At 45.2% G+C, this 16,487-nt stretch overlaps 1 protein-coding gene across 7 annotated transcripts in view; it reads left to right on the top strand.

The window, feature by feature from the left end:
* The window catches only part of ARHGAP28 (Rho GTPase activating protein 28), a 1,060,144-nt gene that overhangs the window by 989,652 nt on the left and 54,005 nt on the right, over positions 1 to 16,487 (top strand). For all 7 annotated transcript variants that reach the window (XM_069219852.1, XM_069219851.1, XM_069219849.1 and 4 more), the window contains one exon: positions 6,230 to 6,312. In XM_069219852.1, coding sequence (XP_069075953.1) covers positions 6,230 to 6,312 — 83 coding nt within the window. The remainder of the gene's footprint in view (positions 1 to 6,229; positions 6,313 to 16,487) is intronic.

Here is a 16,487-nt window from a genome sequence, read left to right on the forward strand (position 1 = left end):
CACAAAAAAATTGGCATTGGGCAATTCACAACAATATTTGCCTAGTAGCGCAATACATCCCAGGCATTCACAATCAATTAGCGGACAATCTCAGTTGGGATCACCAGTAAACTCACAAGTGTGAAATACATCCCCAGGTACTACAAAACTACTTTCGCCAGTGGGGGACACCAGACATAGATCTGTTCGCCACAAACCAAAACGCAAAATGGCAAAACTTTGCGTCCAGGTACCCACTCCCTCAGTCTAAGGGCAATGCTCTATGGATCAATTGGTCAGGGATATTTGCTTACGCTTTTCCCCCTCTCCCACTCATTCCTTTTCTAGTCAACAAAATGCATCAAAACAAACTCAAACTAATACTTATAGCACCAATGTGGGCACGCCAACCGTGGTACACCACACTGTTGGACCTCTCAGTAGTACCTCACATCAAACTTCCAAACAGACCAGACCTGTTAACGCAACACAAACAACAGATCAGACACCCCAATCCAGCAATGCTCAATCTAGCAATCTGGCTCCTGAAGTCTTAGAGTTTGGCTATCTAAATCTTCCAAACCAGTGTATGGAAGTCATTAAACAGGCAAGAAAACCTACCACCAGGCATTGTTATGCTAACAAATGGAAAAGATTTGTCTTCTACTGCCAAGCAAAACACATCACACCGTTGGATGCGTCCATACAGGAAATCATAGGTTATTTACTACACCTACACTACACCTACACCTCCATCAAAATACACCTCACTGCAATTTTGGCTTATTTGCAAATTAAACACATAAAATCCCTATTTAGAATACCAGTCATTAAAGCCTTCATGGGAGGACTAAAGCGGATCATACCTCCAAGAACTCCACCGGTACCCTCTTGGAATCTTAATATTGTACTTACACGACTCATGGGCCCACCTTTGGAACCCATGCATTCTTGTCAGATCTAATTCTTAACTTGGAAAGTGGCATTTCTAGTAGCTATCACTTCATTACAAAGAGTTAGTGAAATACAGGCTTTCACTATTGAAGAACCCTTTATACAGGTACACAAAAATAAAGTTGTTCTCCGCACAAACCCAAAATCTCTACCAAAAGTCATTTCACCGTTTCATTTAAACCAAACAGTGGAGCTCCCAGTCTTCTTCCCACACCCAGACTCAGTGACAGAAAGAGCACTGCATAGATTAGATATAAAAAGAGCTCTTATGTACTATATAGACAGAACAAAACCATTTCGTAAAACTAAACAGTTGTTCATCGCATTCCAGAAACCACATGCTGGTAACCCTATATCCAAACAAGGCATAGCCAGGTGGATAGTTAAATGTATACAAACTTGTTAACTAAAAGCTAAAAGAGAACTACTCATTACACCACAGGTACACTCCACTAGAAAGAAAGGAGCAACAATGGCATTTCTAGGTAACATACCAATGACAGAGATTTGTAAGGCAGCCACTTGGTCCACACCTCATACTTTTACCAAACACTACTGTGTAGATGTGTTAGCAACACAACAAGCCACGGTAGGACAGGCTGTACTAAGAACATTATTTCAAACAACTTCAACTCCTACAGGCTGACCACCGCTTTGGGGAGTATTACTGCTTTGTAGTCTAGGCACAGCATGTGTATCTGCAGCTACACATGCCACAGAACGGAAAATGTCACTTACCCAGTGTACATCTGTTCGTGGCATGTTCCGCTGCAGATTCACATGCGCCCTCCCACCTCCCCAGGAGCCTGTAGCTGTTTAAGTTGCAATTAGAAATTGTACATATGTAAATAAACATTCCTTTACCTCAAACTTTGTACATAAATATTTATTCCATTGCATGGACATCTTTACTATTCTCACTATACCACTCCTACCTTACCCTCTGCGGGAAAACAATCTAAGATGGAGTCGATGCCCATGCGCAATGGAGCCGAAAGGGAGGAGTCACTCGGTCCCGTGACTCGAAAAGACTTCTTCGAAGAAAAACATCTTGTAACACTCCGAGCCCAACACTGGGCCTTGTAAATATGGCTCTTAGGTTTTTATGAGGTTTTTCAGAGTTAAAGGAAACCCGTAGAACAGAATTTCATGTTCATCTATGTTGGTAATCCAATATGCTAGTGTCAGGCATGGGGTATGTTTCAATATCTTTTATATGGTCAGTGGTGTAGCACGGGTGCCATGAGCCATAATGATACAAATATACAGCAGAGGCTCCAAGTAGGGAAATATAGGGATATTACTTGTCAGAGTTTTTCGATCAATGAAAATGAACCAAACGGTTCAAATAATCAAGGACAGCGATAACTAAGTGAGCAAGGGTATGGCTTCTGAAAAATAAGGGAAAGAGTGGGCACGAAGATTAATACACTAATCACACAGAAAAGGGTTTTTAGTGAAAAACCCCTGGAGTATTTTTACTTACAGCTCTTTAAAAGATCAGTCAAATCTGAAGTAAAAAATCTTCATTTCGGCTACAAATCATAAAAGCAAACATCACAATAAAACAATAAATACAATCATAAAAAATATCTTTTTACAGATTTGGATAAAATACATTAGATCTAAAAAAAAGTCCAAAGAGAAAATGGAACACCTTCCCGAAGGAATCACATCAGTCAATTATCAATTAGATACTAAAACTGGGGACAGTAGTAAGAACCATCTCATAAATGGAAAGGTTAGTTGACCAGAGCCTAGTTCTTCACAATTATTGAAAATTGGGATCATTCGGACTATCACTTGGATAGAGAGCTCCTTTGTTCTCAAATTCCAAGCCCACAACAAGTACTGAGAGACTGTGAATACAGTCTGCTCTCTCGTATCACTTATTAAAATTCTTAGCATCTCCTGGTAATTCTGGACACCAAAGAACTTGCATAAACAATCCACTTTCTCTGAGGCTTCTGAAATTTAGGACGAAAAAAAAGAAAAAATGTGTTAAGGTCTCAATGTATGATGGGCAATATGGGCAGTTGTTTGTTTCCGGACCACCGTCCTTCCATTTTACTGTGACAGAATTTGAACGTAGAATACCCAGTCAGAATTTTACGTACAAATGTTTGGCCTTCGCTGGGAAAAAGCTGTCGAAATATTGCTCATACTTAGGGGAACACTTGTGATTAAGAAAATGCCCCTTTATTCCGGTGGGTGCCTGACATTTCCAAATATGCATTAATACAGTTTCCCAATATGCTTGCTGTATTTTCTGTGAAACATCTTTAGTTATTTTTTGTGGGGATGCCCATATCTCACCCATTCTAATCATCTGACACAGATTCTTGAAATTTTTATGCCGTGGGGTAGAAACATTTTTATCCTGTACAAGACGTTCTGACAGGATGGCCCTCTATGAATTCAAATCCTCTGATGTCCATAGGCATACCCAATATAATAACGGTTTTAGAGATATTACATAATGAATGTGCTTAAGGGCCATGTCAAATATGAGAGGTACAAGTGGGGTGCTTGTGGATAGACTTAGCAAAATCCTAATAAACGTATTTTCAATCATTTTAAACCTATGTCAGTTTGTGTACCCCAAAAGCTTAGCACCATATGTTGCTGCTACCATTGCTGTGGCATTAAACACCCTGATGACTTTAGAGCAGGCTTATATTTTCTCCCAATTGCAGCTGCCCTTCGGTGAAGGATAGTACTACTTTTCTCTTGTGGGGCCCAAGTCAGATTGTCTGCCAACCTTACATCTGAATAATCAAACTGTTTAACCTGATCGATGGCAATACCCGCACTAGCTATTTTGCCCCGAAATGACTTATGCAGGTTTGACACCTTACACGTAGATTTGGCATTTATTTCCAGGCCCCTGCTCATGCAGAAAGGTGCAAACATATCCAGTTCTGTGTGGAGGCCCATCAGAGTTCTTAATATAAGGAGGGCATCATCGGCAACCATTAAAATGGGTACTGATCTCCATCTAGTTTTGGGGCATCATGTTTGCACTGTGCTAATGAATCAATGGCACCATTGATATAAAGGCTAAACAGAGTGGGTGCCAGCGCACAGCCCTGTCTTACCTCTCGCTTTATTGGAATCCATGTAGTGAGATCCCCACTGGTTCCACCTCACCATTGCATATGTACTGTTATGTATACATCTCAAAATCTGTAGGAGGTCATCACTGAGACATAGAATTTAAGGACCCTCCACAGTTGTTCACTCTGGACCAAATCAAATGTCGCCCTCAGATTAATGAAGGCAACATAGAGATGGTCCAGCTTGATGGTTAGCTATTTCCAACACAGTGTTTTAAACCCTGAGTACTTGAACAAGGGTTCTAACCCCTTTACTCTACACAGGCATCCCAACCAAAGACATCAAACGCCTCCAACGTATCCAAAATGCCTCCGCCCGACTGATCCTCAACATACCCCGCCGAAGTCACATCTCCCCTCATCTAAAGGAACTCCACTGGCTCCCGGTAGACAAGAGGATCACCTTCAAACTCCTGACCCACGCTCACAAGGCACTTCACAACACCGGACCCTCCTACCTCAACACCAGACTCAACTTCTACACTCCAACACGTCAACTCCGATCCACCAACCTCGCCCTCGCCATCGTACCCCGAATCCAGAGCAAGACATCCGGCGGCAGATCCTTCTCCTTCCTCGCCGCCAAGACCTGAAACTCTCTCCCCACATCTCTTCGCCAGACCCAGGACCTCCTCGCATTCAGAAGGCTCCTCAAGACCTGGCTCTTCGACCGCTAAACCAGCAGTGCCCCCCCCCCTCAGCGCCTCGAAACCCTGACGGGTACATAGCACGCTATATAAATACTATGATTTATTGATTGATTGATTTTATGAACCCTGCCTGTGAGTCCTCAAGGATGTGATGTTCCAAAATCACGGATTCTTGCCAGGACTTTCCTACAGAAAACCTTTTGGCTGGTATCAATTAGACTTATTGGTCTGTAGTTGCCTGGCAAGTCTCTGTTCCCCTTCTTGTATATCAGCACTATCACTGCACCACACCAAGTTGCGGCATCCTGTTCCCCCTCATGGCAGCATTACTTAGGGCATTAAAATACAGTACCCAGATCTTGGTGGTGACAAGAACAAATCCCTTTGGATACCATCCAAACCAGGGGCCTTTTCTTTTTCAGTTATTGATGGGCCTGTGCAGTTTGCTCTAGGGTAAAGCTTAAGGGAGCTGTTCTATAATCCCCCCCATCCTTATCTCCCAAACGATGAACAGCATTCACAGTAATATAAGTGGATAAGTCAAATCTGTGGAAGGAGGGAAATGTCTAAAGTTAGGCAAAAACGAAGAGTGCAGGGAGTAAAGTGGCAAGAACTAGTGGTAAGTGCTAATGATGACCCACTCACTCTCCTGGGTTGCATTTGTTGAAAAGACTAACAGTATATGCCGTTGTCGCTTTCTTGTTTTACACACTTGTATAACCTGTGTTCGCTGTGAGATCTCTTGAGCACTAAGCAAGTATTCACTACAATTTTATATTTCTTTTGATGAATAATGTGAATATAATGTGCTTTGTAGAAAATTAAGTGGTGGACCTATTGTCCTGTTTATTTGGGTATCTTGATTGTTTGAGTCGTTTGGCTCAATTTTATTGACTGAAACTCTGACCAGCAATATTCCTACATTTGCGGCAGACATCACTAGCAGATATGAAAAATCAGACTACACCAATTGTCCTGCACATGACCTTGAGTAGAAAAAGTCAAGGAGGCGCCAGTATAAAGGACAGTATTCTAGCATAGCCGCAAAACGATATTAGCAAGTCTACAGCACACAAATAAATGACAAAGTGACATAGTGTCGGCATAAAATATTTGAAAAAATGTAGCCTAGTACAAGCTAGTCGGTCAGCATGAAACAGAGAAATGGGCAAGTACGAAATGTGTTACTAAGTCAAATGAAACAAGATACTTACCTTTTCAGAAGGCATGCTTTATCTATATATGGGTTTTACAAATGTTTTAAAAGAACTAATAGAGATGGCCGGAAGACAAAAGTAAAGTAGCCCCACCTTCACACTGTATTTGTGAAATTTACAGCAAGCGGCATTTTGTCTATAATCTTCCATTTTACTGCTGAATTAAACGCAGCAGTAAAATGTTCTCCAAACACGTGATTTATTTTAAATGACGCCTGACACTAGGGCGGCTAATTTATGGATTCGTGATGAACTCCCCTTATTAATGGTTTTTCAATTAGCTTCATGTTTTGTGGTTTTATTATTCCTTTAGAAATCTCCAAGATAAAATTACAGCTGCAAGCTCTCCATCTCCTAATCATGTTGCTGCCTGATGCCAACCGGGACGTTGCCAAGGTAAGCGTACCATAGTATAGTACTGCCAGTTTTCGCATTTCCTCATAATATTCTCTAATTTGTGTGAATGGTCTTTAGAATTTGTGCAGTTGAAATGACTGTAAAGATCGTAAATGCTGAGGCCTCTTTTTGCCTGTCTACATGGCAGCTGGCTTGGAGCTGAGTACTGTATCACATAAACTTGGGAAGACTGTTTATTGTAAAGCGCTAAAAGGACCGAGACTAATGTTTCAGTTTACAACATTATGGTGGTGAAGAAGCGACTTCCTACAGCGAATGGTCCCTGTAGCATCACAGAACTTTGCATCACACGATCGGGGGCCCTGGTGCCTTTAGAAGTGGCATCACGCAGTCCTTGGCGCTAATGGCACAACACAACTCCAAGGGGATGATATTATTGTAAATGATATTGAGAACACAATATTCCAGTCAGTCGATGTTATGGTAGTCCAGTGCCATGCCGTCTGTCGTGACCTCAGATTTAGGCCCCTGAGATTCCTAGAACTTGAGTGTTAAATAACTGACAACTGAATTAAAGACATGAATCAACCTGCTACGTACATTAGACCATGCACTACGTCATTGGTTCAGAAGACACATTATCATTTCCTTCCTGCACATCCTCTGAATGTGAATCTTTCATAACCCTGGTAGGTCCAGAGGGAGAGCTTATGGAAGATGGGTACTGCATTGGTTCATTCTATTACCTGTGCAGCCAGGAGACCAGGCTTCCTCACTTCTCCAAATCCCAGGCAAATTATTTCATTTCCCTTTTCTTCAGTTCCTCTGTCTCTGACAACCAGGAGCACTTTCAAACTGACTAAAACCTTGAATTCAATGTTATATCAAAAACTGCTATTTACATATGGGTTCCCAATGGGGTACCTTGACTTCACACACTTCAAAAAAGGAGTCAATAGCTGTTGAGAGTAGAATGAAATTCAAGTAGTGTTGGGCTCAGATTGGGCCTCGGACAGTGCATAGAAAGGTTGTTCCATAGATCCTCAACTCCAATGCCAGGACACATTGGACTCCATTCAAAAAGCCCATAATGGCTGTAAACCAATGTTTAATGGCCACTAACAGCTCCATATGCCTGGCAACTGTCCACAAACGGATACCTGCCTGGTGTAAATGAATTTACTCCTACATGTTCTCTGCCACAAGTAGACAGAATTATGGCACCCCTCAAAGGATGGAGGAAGGGAGGAACAAGGTGTGGTTTGTTTTGTAAGCTTGTGAATGAGCACAAAGGTGTCAGCTTTTGGGCAGTCACAAACTCTTATTCGACCTTCGCTCAACCTGGATACAGCCAGCGTATTATTCGTGCAAACAGCTAGAACTCCCCTTCAAAAGGTGGGAAGGGGAATGGATCACCCCAAACTTAATCGGGTGAGGGGCTACGGGAAAAGTTATTGAACACACTGTAATTACTAAGTACTGAATGGCAATTCATAAAAATGTCACATGGTTTTGTCAGTAGGACTCGTGGGAACCTGCTCCTGCAAGGCGTACTACTGTTACTCTATGTGAATTGCAAACAACGTGCAATAGTATGTTCAAGTGCAGGTGCAAATTTGTGAGCGTACGTTTATACTTTTTTCGGGAATAATGCCCATTACGTGCAAGGATCTGATTCCCATGGAGACCACAGTTAGTGCTGACGTTTCAGGATAGCTATTTCTGGATGCCACTTTCTCAGTGCAATCATCTGTGACTACCTGTATTCTGAAAGCACAATAGGAAGTGGGAGCTAATCACAGACAAAAAACCTGGGGCCTCATTTACGAGGCCCTAGTGCCACACTGCGCCCCTGGAGCATCATTGTTTTGATATTCCGGTGGTGCAGTCTGCCACTCCATATTTACAAGACTACGCAAACCCACCTTGCGTGGCTTCTCATGGCCTTGTAATTATGGACCACTTTCAAGCATAGCACTGCATGAAAGGGGCTTTCCATGGGTGTTGCTTGGGCGTTCCAACGCAACATGCATAGAACCCGAAGGAATCTGATGCATTCTGAGATTTACACCTCAGGGTTGGCGTAAGAGTAATACAACAGGGAGAAATATGTTTATTTCTCCCTGTTTGTTCCTCTTTCTATGTGTGCTGCATTTTGAAGCACAATTGAGAGAGGAAAACACTTCTTGTGATTGTTTTTGTGCCAGAAGGTGTCCCTTCCTGCAAAAACAACAATCATCCCCACAACACAGGCACCCTTGCACCATGGTGCAAGGGTACCTGCGTTGGTGCATGGCAACAATTTGTGCGATAGCACAAGGGGAGGGGACAGAAATGCACCATGTCTTGCAGATGTGGTGCATTTCTGCCCTTTCCCGGTGGCGCAGGGCGACACAGCAACGCACTTCCTGCGCCGCCCTGTGCCATGGGCCTTTAAATGAGAGACCTGGTGTAAATGCATGCCTGGGGTAGATAAACTAATAGATTCATGATCTAGTCGATCGGTGCAGGATTTAAGAAACTCAGGAGAGGGCACGGCGTGGACTCACTTTCTTAGTTCTGTTGATTAATAACTATATGTGGACAGTAATCAGGTGAGACATGCGTAAGGAGAGTTTCAAATGTGATATTTTCTGTTTTGCACCCAAAATAATAAATGTTGTTGAGCAAATAGCGATAAACACAGAAAAAGTTGGCTTAGCTTTGGGCAAATGTCAGATGTAATAGACACTGTGCTTGACTTGCAACAGAATACGCACTTTCGAGAAACATGATTATCATTGCAGTTCCAGAAAAGTATTCAACGAATTGTACACATCTCTACCAAAGACGAAAAATGTTCATCGTCTTTTTGTGAACATAATTGGGAACAAACATGAGCCGTTCACAGGGGTAAAAATGCAGAGGTGAATCCATTGTTGCAGATCGCCTTGTAATGAGGGGTATCATTATCCCGCCACTTAAGCAGCTTGAAAGGAGGTCAGAGTCTCTGGGTAATTCTGTGCAACATAAAACATTTAAATTCTTATTTATATCTTCTTTATCTTGGTTTTCACAACTCTTTTCTCAGTGAAGGTTTAAAAACAACCTCTTGCATTCGGAGGAGGAAGGAAGGGAAGTTGGAAAGATGGAGAGTACGATGGAAAGGAAATATGGATGCAGAGATGAGTGGTTAGAGAGGTGGATGGAGGCCTGGGTGGAGAGATCAATGGCTGCAGAGGCAGATGGAGATGGGGTAAATGTCTAGATGACAAGAAGGAAGGATGATAGGTGGATGGAAAAAAGGATGACTGGAGAGAAGGATGGATGGAAAGGAAAGACTTACAGATGGAAAGAATGAAGGGAGAGAATATGGATGGATGGGTAGTGGATGGGTAGAGCAATAGCTCGAAGGATAGGCATTGAATGAAAAAGAAAGGAAGGAAAAAGACACACAAGGATGGAAATAAAGAAGGATGGATGGAAAAGACAAGCAGAAGGATGATGGATGGATAGATGTGTGGAAGAATGTGAAGTACCAAAAAAGTACCAAAGGGTTTGAGGACTGAAAGGAAAGAAAGATGGGAAAAACACAAAGAAGGCTGGAGAAAAGAAAGACAAAAAACTTGAAAGAAGGATGGGGAACAGGAAGGAAGGAAATTTAAGAATTTCAAAATTCCCTCCAGGGAACCTAACCCCTGAATGGCTGCCAGATTTGCTTGCCTCACCTTTTCGCTCATAGCCTGTGGCCTGTGACATGGTCTAAGTGTGGGGGGGGTGTTTCATTTTACTGGCTAGTTTCTTAGATGTATGTCTCCTGTCTGCTGTTCTCCCTACAGTAGTCTTTGACCATTATGAGTGTCAGATGGTCATGCCATGAAAAACTAAGCTGTAAGACCATCAGTTGCAGCTGGCAACTGGGAAAACTGGTGGGGCGGGGGGAATAATAAGAAAAAATACACATTTTTTAAAACTAACCTTAACCTCACGACCGAACCACTGCTCTCCGCCGCACTCAAGGCACCCAGCCTGCCCTTTGGCCAATCATGAAACAGCTCAAAGCAGTGTTATGACTGACTGGTGAGATCTGGCTGGGTGCCCCAACGCAGACTGGGAGCCTGGGCTTGCTCTCTCCAACCTGGCAACACAGTGCCGGGTGGAGAGAGCCCTTCTGCGCATGTGTGTTTGGCCAGCCTGAGACGGCCGGCCAAACATACATGCACACTGATTGGAGTGCTCTGTGCACTCCTCTCAGTGCTCGTCACCCCCATGGCCCGCCCCTTTAAAAGTAAAACAATAATAAAAATTGTTTATTATCGCTTCATTGTTAATGGTTTGCAGCTCCTGCTGCTGGCGGGGGAAGGGGTTGACACTTCTCCACCATAGCGGAGGAGCCACCCCTGAAGATCATGCCAGGGGGGGGCTGCACTGCCTAGAGAGCTACAAACCTCGACTGGTATGTTCCGCTCTAAAGAGACATGCGTAACATGAACTGCAAAGCTAACTGTTTCACTCAGCCTGAAGTGAACACCTGTCTCGCTATCTTCCCCCCTTCTAGATATAAAAAATATATATAAGAATAATATCTAATATATATTTATATAATATATATAAGTCTGTGGCTGTGCATGGGACATCCATCCAGCAAAGTACTCTTGAGGCATCTTAGGCCAGTCATCCTGCACCTCTTTCTGGTCAGATACAGGCTCTGCCTTGAGCATATACACACACCCTCTAATGCCTGTTTCAGGCTGTTGTGCACCATTCAAATAGCCTCTTTGTAAGGGGAGATGTATTCAGGATTTCTAAGCAGCATCAACTGCAGTGATGTCATTCGTTTTTCACAGTCAGAGTCAGAAGCAAGGTTGAGACAGAACTTGCTGCCTATCCCTCATGCCCTTTCCCAGCTCTTTCATCACCATTCAAGCAGTGTGAATGATAAGAAAGGATCTAAAACTCTTAGGAGAAAATGAGGAATCTCTTATTTTAGAGGGTTTTTAGATAGAATTGAGCATCTTGTTTACTCTATTTTTTTCTGGGAGTGTGCAAAATCCACATAATTAGCTTTCACATAATTAAGTGACATTTCAGCAGAATTGCACAGATTTATATGAACTGTAAACCTGAACAGTAGGACTAAATTGTAGAGTGAAACACACCCTTGTGTCGATTTTTGAATATCAAGTCTTCAGTGAATTTTTACGGTGACTGGCGGGTCATTGCACCATAAGGCATAATGACATAATTTCTGGACTTTCATGTAACATGTAATATGACATTTCCGAAATTCCACAAATTATAGTGGCCTAATTTAAATTTTGCCAAGACTTAGGGCCTAATTACGAGTGTGGCAGTTCTTGGACTGCCACCCTCGTGGTGGCAGTCGGACCGCCGCCATTGTGTCGGTCCAACCACTGCATTACGAGGTTGGCAGGCATCCCTGCCAACCTACTGCCGTCTCCACCGGGATCGGAGATCTCGATGAGCTGATGGTGGTGCAGGATGGAATCAGCCAGGGCGGTGCTGTAGTCAGCACCGCCCTGCTGATTTCAACCTAGTTCTCCGCCAGTCTTTTCAAGGCGGTTTCATCGCCATGATAAGGCTGGTGGAGAACAGGTGCAGGTAGCCACAGTGGGAGCCCTGCATTGCCCATGCACATTGTAGGAGGCTGGCCTGGTGTGTGGTGGGTACCTATGGTACTTATACCTTATACCAGGTCTGGGTATCTCCTCTCAGTGAAGTGTAGGCAGTGTCTAGAAGCCACACTCTCTAGAGGTAGCTGTGGATGAGCAGCCAAGGCTTATCTAGGAGACATGCAAAGCTCATGCAATACCACTACAGTCACACGGTACTTACATACATGAAAGAAAACACTTGGTTGTACAAAAATAAAGGTACTTTATTTTTGGAACACAGTGTCAGAAAATACTAGAGAAGCAACCCTCCAATTGGAGGTAAGTAAATACACTATATATATATATATGCACTAATAAACAGTGTAGGAAGTTGGCTCTGTATGTGCTATTTCAAAGTAAGGAATAGCATGCACAGAGTCCAAGGGTTCCCCTTAGAGGTAAAATAGTGGTAAAAATAGATAATACTAATGCTCTATTTTGTGGTAGTGTGGTCGAGCAGTAGGCTTATCCAAGGAGTAGGGTTAAGCATTTGTTGTACATACACATAGACAATAAATGAGGTACACACACTCAGAGACAAATCCAGCCAATAGGTTTTGTTATAGAAAAATATCTTTTCTTAGTTTATTTTAAGAACCACAGGTTCAAATTTAACATGTAATATCTTGTTTGAAAGGTATTGCAGGTAAGTACATTAGGAACTTTGAATCATTTCAATTGCATGTATACTTTTCAAGTTATTCACAAATAGCTACTTTAAAAGTGGACACTGCAATTTTCACAGTTCCTGGGGGAGGTAAGTTTTTGTTAGTTTTACCAGGTAAGTAAGACACTTACAGGGTTCAGTTCTTGGTCCAAGGTAGCCCACCGTTGGGGGTTCAGAGCAACCCCAAAGTCACCACACCAGCAGCTCAGGGCCGGTCAGGTGCAGAGTTCAAAGTGGTGCCCAAAACGCATAGGCTAGAATGGAGAGAAGGGGGTGCCCCGGTTCCGGTCTGCTTGCAGGTAAGTACCCGCGTCTTCGGAGGGCAGACCAGGGGGGTTTTGTAGGGCACCGGGGGGGACACAAGCCCACACAGAAATTTCACCCTCAGCAGCGCGGGGGCGGCCGGGTGCAGTGCAGAAACAAGCGTCGGGTTTGCAATGTTAGTCTATGAGAGATCAACGGATCTCTTCAGCGCTGCAGGCAGGCAAGGGGGGGCTTCCTCGGGGAAACCTCCACTTGGGCAAGGGAGAGGGACTCCTGGGGGTCACTTCTCCAGTGAAAGTCCGGTCCTTCAGGTCCTGGGGGCTGCGGGTGCAGGGTCTTTTCCAGGCGTCGGGACTTAGGTTTCAGAGAGTCGCGGTCAGGGGAAGCCTCGGGATTCCCTCTGCAGGCGGCGCTGTGGGGGCTCAGGGGGGACAGGTTTTGGTACTCACAGTCGGAGAGTAGTCCGGGGGTCCTCCCTGAGGTGTTGGTTCTCCACCAGCCGAGTCGGGGTCGCCGGGTGCAGTGTTGCAAGTCTCACGCTTCTTGCGGGGAGTTGCAGGGGTCTTTAAAGCTGCTCCTTGAAACAAAGTTGCAGTCTTTTTGGAGCAGGTCCGCTGTCCTCGGGAGTTTCTGGTCGTCGTCGAAGCAGGGCAGTCCTCAGAGGATTCAGAGGTCGCTGGTCCCTTTGGAAGGCGTCGCTGGAGCAGAGTTCTTTGGAAGGCAGGAGACAGGCCGGTGAGTTTCTGGAGCCAAGGCAGTTGTTGTCTTCTGGTCTTCCTCTGCAGGGGTTTTCAGCTGGGCAGTCCTTCTTGTTGTCGCAGGAATCTAAATCTTTAGGTTCAGGGAAGCCCTTAAATACTAAATTTAAGGGCGTGTTTAGGTCTGGGGGGTTAGTAGCCAATGGCTACTAGCCCTGAGGGTGGGTACACCCTCTTTGTGCCTCCTCCCAAGGGGAGGGGGTCACATTCCTATCCCTATTGGGGGAATCCTCCTTCTACAAGATGGAGGATTTCTAAAAGTCAGAGTCACCTCAGCTCAGGACACCTTAGGGGCTGTCCTGACTGGCCAGTGACTCCTCCTTGTTTTTCTCATTATCTCTCCTGGACTTGCCGCCAAAAGTGGGGGCTGTGTCCAGGGGGCGGGCATCTCCACTAGCTGGAGTGCCCTGGGGCATTGTAACACGAAGCTTGAGCCTTTGAAGCTCACTGCTAGGTGTTACAGTTCCTGCAGGGGGGAGGTGTGAAGCACCTCCACCCAGAGCAGGCTTTGTTTCTGTCCTCAGAGAGCACAAAGGCTCTCACCGCATGAGGTCAGACACTCGTCTCTCAGCAGCAGGCTGGCACAGACCAGTCAGTCCTGCACTGAACAATTGGGTAAAATACAGGGGGTATCTCTAAGATGCCCTCTGTGTGCATTTTTTAATAAATCCAACACTGGCATCAGTGTGGGTTTATTATTCTGAGAAGTTTGATACTAAACTTCCCAGTATTCAGTGTAGCCATTATGGAGCTGTGGAGTTCGTTTTTGACAGACTCCCAGCCCATATACTCTTATGGCTACCCTGCACTTACAATGTCTAAGGTTTTGCTTAGACACTGTAGGGGCATAGTGCTCATGCACATATGCCCTCACCGGTGGTATAGTTCACCCTGCTTTAGGGCTGTAAGGCCTACTAGAGGGGTGACTTACCTATGCCACAGGCAGTGGGAGGTTGGCATGGCACCCTGAGGGGAGTGCCATGTCGACTTAGTCATTTTCTCCCATCAGCACACACAAGCTAGCAAGCAGTGTGTCTGTGCTGAGTGAGGGGTCCCTAGGGTGGCATAAGACATGCTGCAGCCCTTAGAGACCTTCCCTGGCATCAGGGCCCTTGGTACCAGAGGTACCAGTTACAAGGGACTTACCTAGGTGCCAGGGTTGTGCCAATTGTGGAAACAATGGTACATTTTAGGTGAAAGAACACTGGTGCTGGGGCCTGGTTAGCAGGGTCCCAGCACACTTCTCAGTCAAGTCAGCATCAGTATCAGGCAAAAAGTGGGGGGTAACTGCAACAGGGAGCCATTTCTTTACACAAGCCCCCCCCAGCCCCCCCCCAGCCCACAGGCCAGGAGACTCAGCCAAAGCTGGGAGAGTCTTCCTAGTCTGTCAGGCGAGGAAGAGTAGAGGAAATAGGCTGGTTTGTTGCAGGGCCTACTCTGCCTTACATCCTCCTGTTCAGGTCATTCCCTCTGGGGAACTGACCCACTTCCACAGTGATAGGACCTAGTCTGAACTGCCTCTTGTCTGTGCTTTTTATGTCTTCACCCATTCTCTCTATTTTGGGGTTAGAGGTATCCACCTCTGCTAATCTTATCTTAGCCAGGGTCACCCCTAGCTTACCCAAAGAGGTTACCCAGAGCTGGAGTAACCCCACCATGACCAACAGGGTCAGGGGGCCTAACTTGTTATTTGGCATGGGGTCAGACCACCATGCCAAGGATAGTGCAGCCATAAAGGCTAACACCCAGCAGAGGCCACTGACAGCGGTCAGTGCCCAGAACCACACCTTTAGCTCTTCACCTACAAGGGAAGGGGCTAAGTTACAGGCTTCTTTGGGTTCAGGGTGCCGGTCTGCTGTATTAGAGTGGGGGGTTACCACATCTTGTAGTAAACACCCTTCTCCCACTCTTTCTTCTGTTAGCTGAGGAGCCACCCACTCAGGCTTAACAGTTGCCTGACTAGCCAGGACTTCTTGTGGGTCAGGTTGGACTTTATCAGAGCCACTTTTGGAGTTCTCCCCTACTGGAGCAGAATCTCCTTGGCTTGCTGGCACCTTGGCTAAAGGTTGTCCACCTTTCCTACTCTGTTTCCTTTTCTTTTTCTTCTGGGGCCTACTTGCATTTACTGCAGGGGCAGGCACTCCAGAATCCTTGGGAGAGGACTGGCCCTGGACCAGTTCTTCTCTTAGGCTCTGACTAACCTCTGGGTAGTCATTTCCAAGGAGACAATCAAGGGGGAGGTCTGTACTGACTACCACCCTTCTCCAGCTAAAAGTTCCACCCACTTCTATGGGCACAAAAGCCACAGGCCTATTAGTGACCCTGTCTGGGCTAACTCTTACTCTGGCCATCTCACCTGGGATGTATTGGTTTGAGAACACCAGCCTGTCATGCACAATAGTGTGACTGGCACAAGTGTCTCTCAGGGCAGTGGCTGGGATTCCATTCACCAGTAGGTGGTGGAAGTGTCTACTTCCCTCTGGAATCTCCAACTCACCTGTTGGGCCCTTTTTCCAGTTGAAGGCTATGAAGACCTCCTCATCTGAGGAGTCATCTCCAATGGCTACACTGGTTACCCCTGGGATTTTGCTAGGGGGTTTGTTTTTGGGACAAGAAGTGTCCTTGGTGTGGTGCCCTGTCTGTTTACAGTTATGGCACCATGCCTTAGTGGCATCCCAGCTCTTACCCTGGTACCCACCTTTGTTTTGGGTTGTGTCTCTGGGCCCACCCACCTGGTCTGGTTTTTGGGGGCCTACAGGGGACTCTTTTTCTTTGTTTCTAGTGTCACCCACTTTCTCCTGGGGAGGCTTTGTAACCCCTTTCTTTTGGTCACCCCCAGTGGAAGTTTTGGTTACCCTAGTCTTGACCCAG

Source organism: Pleurodeles waltl, chromosome 2_2, assembly GCF_031143425.1.
Source record: "Pleurodeles waltl isolate 20211129_DDA chromosome 2_2, aPleWal1.hap1.20221129, whole genome shotgun sequence".
NCBI classification, from domain to species: domain Eukaryota; kingdom Metazoa; phylum Chordata; class Amphibia; order Caudata; family Salamandridae; genus Pleurodeles; species Pleurodeles waltl.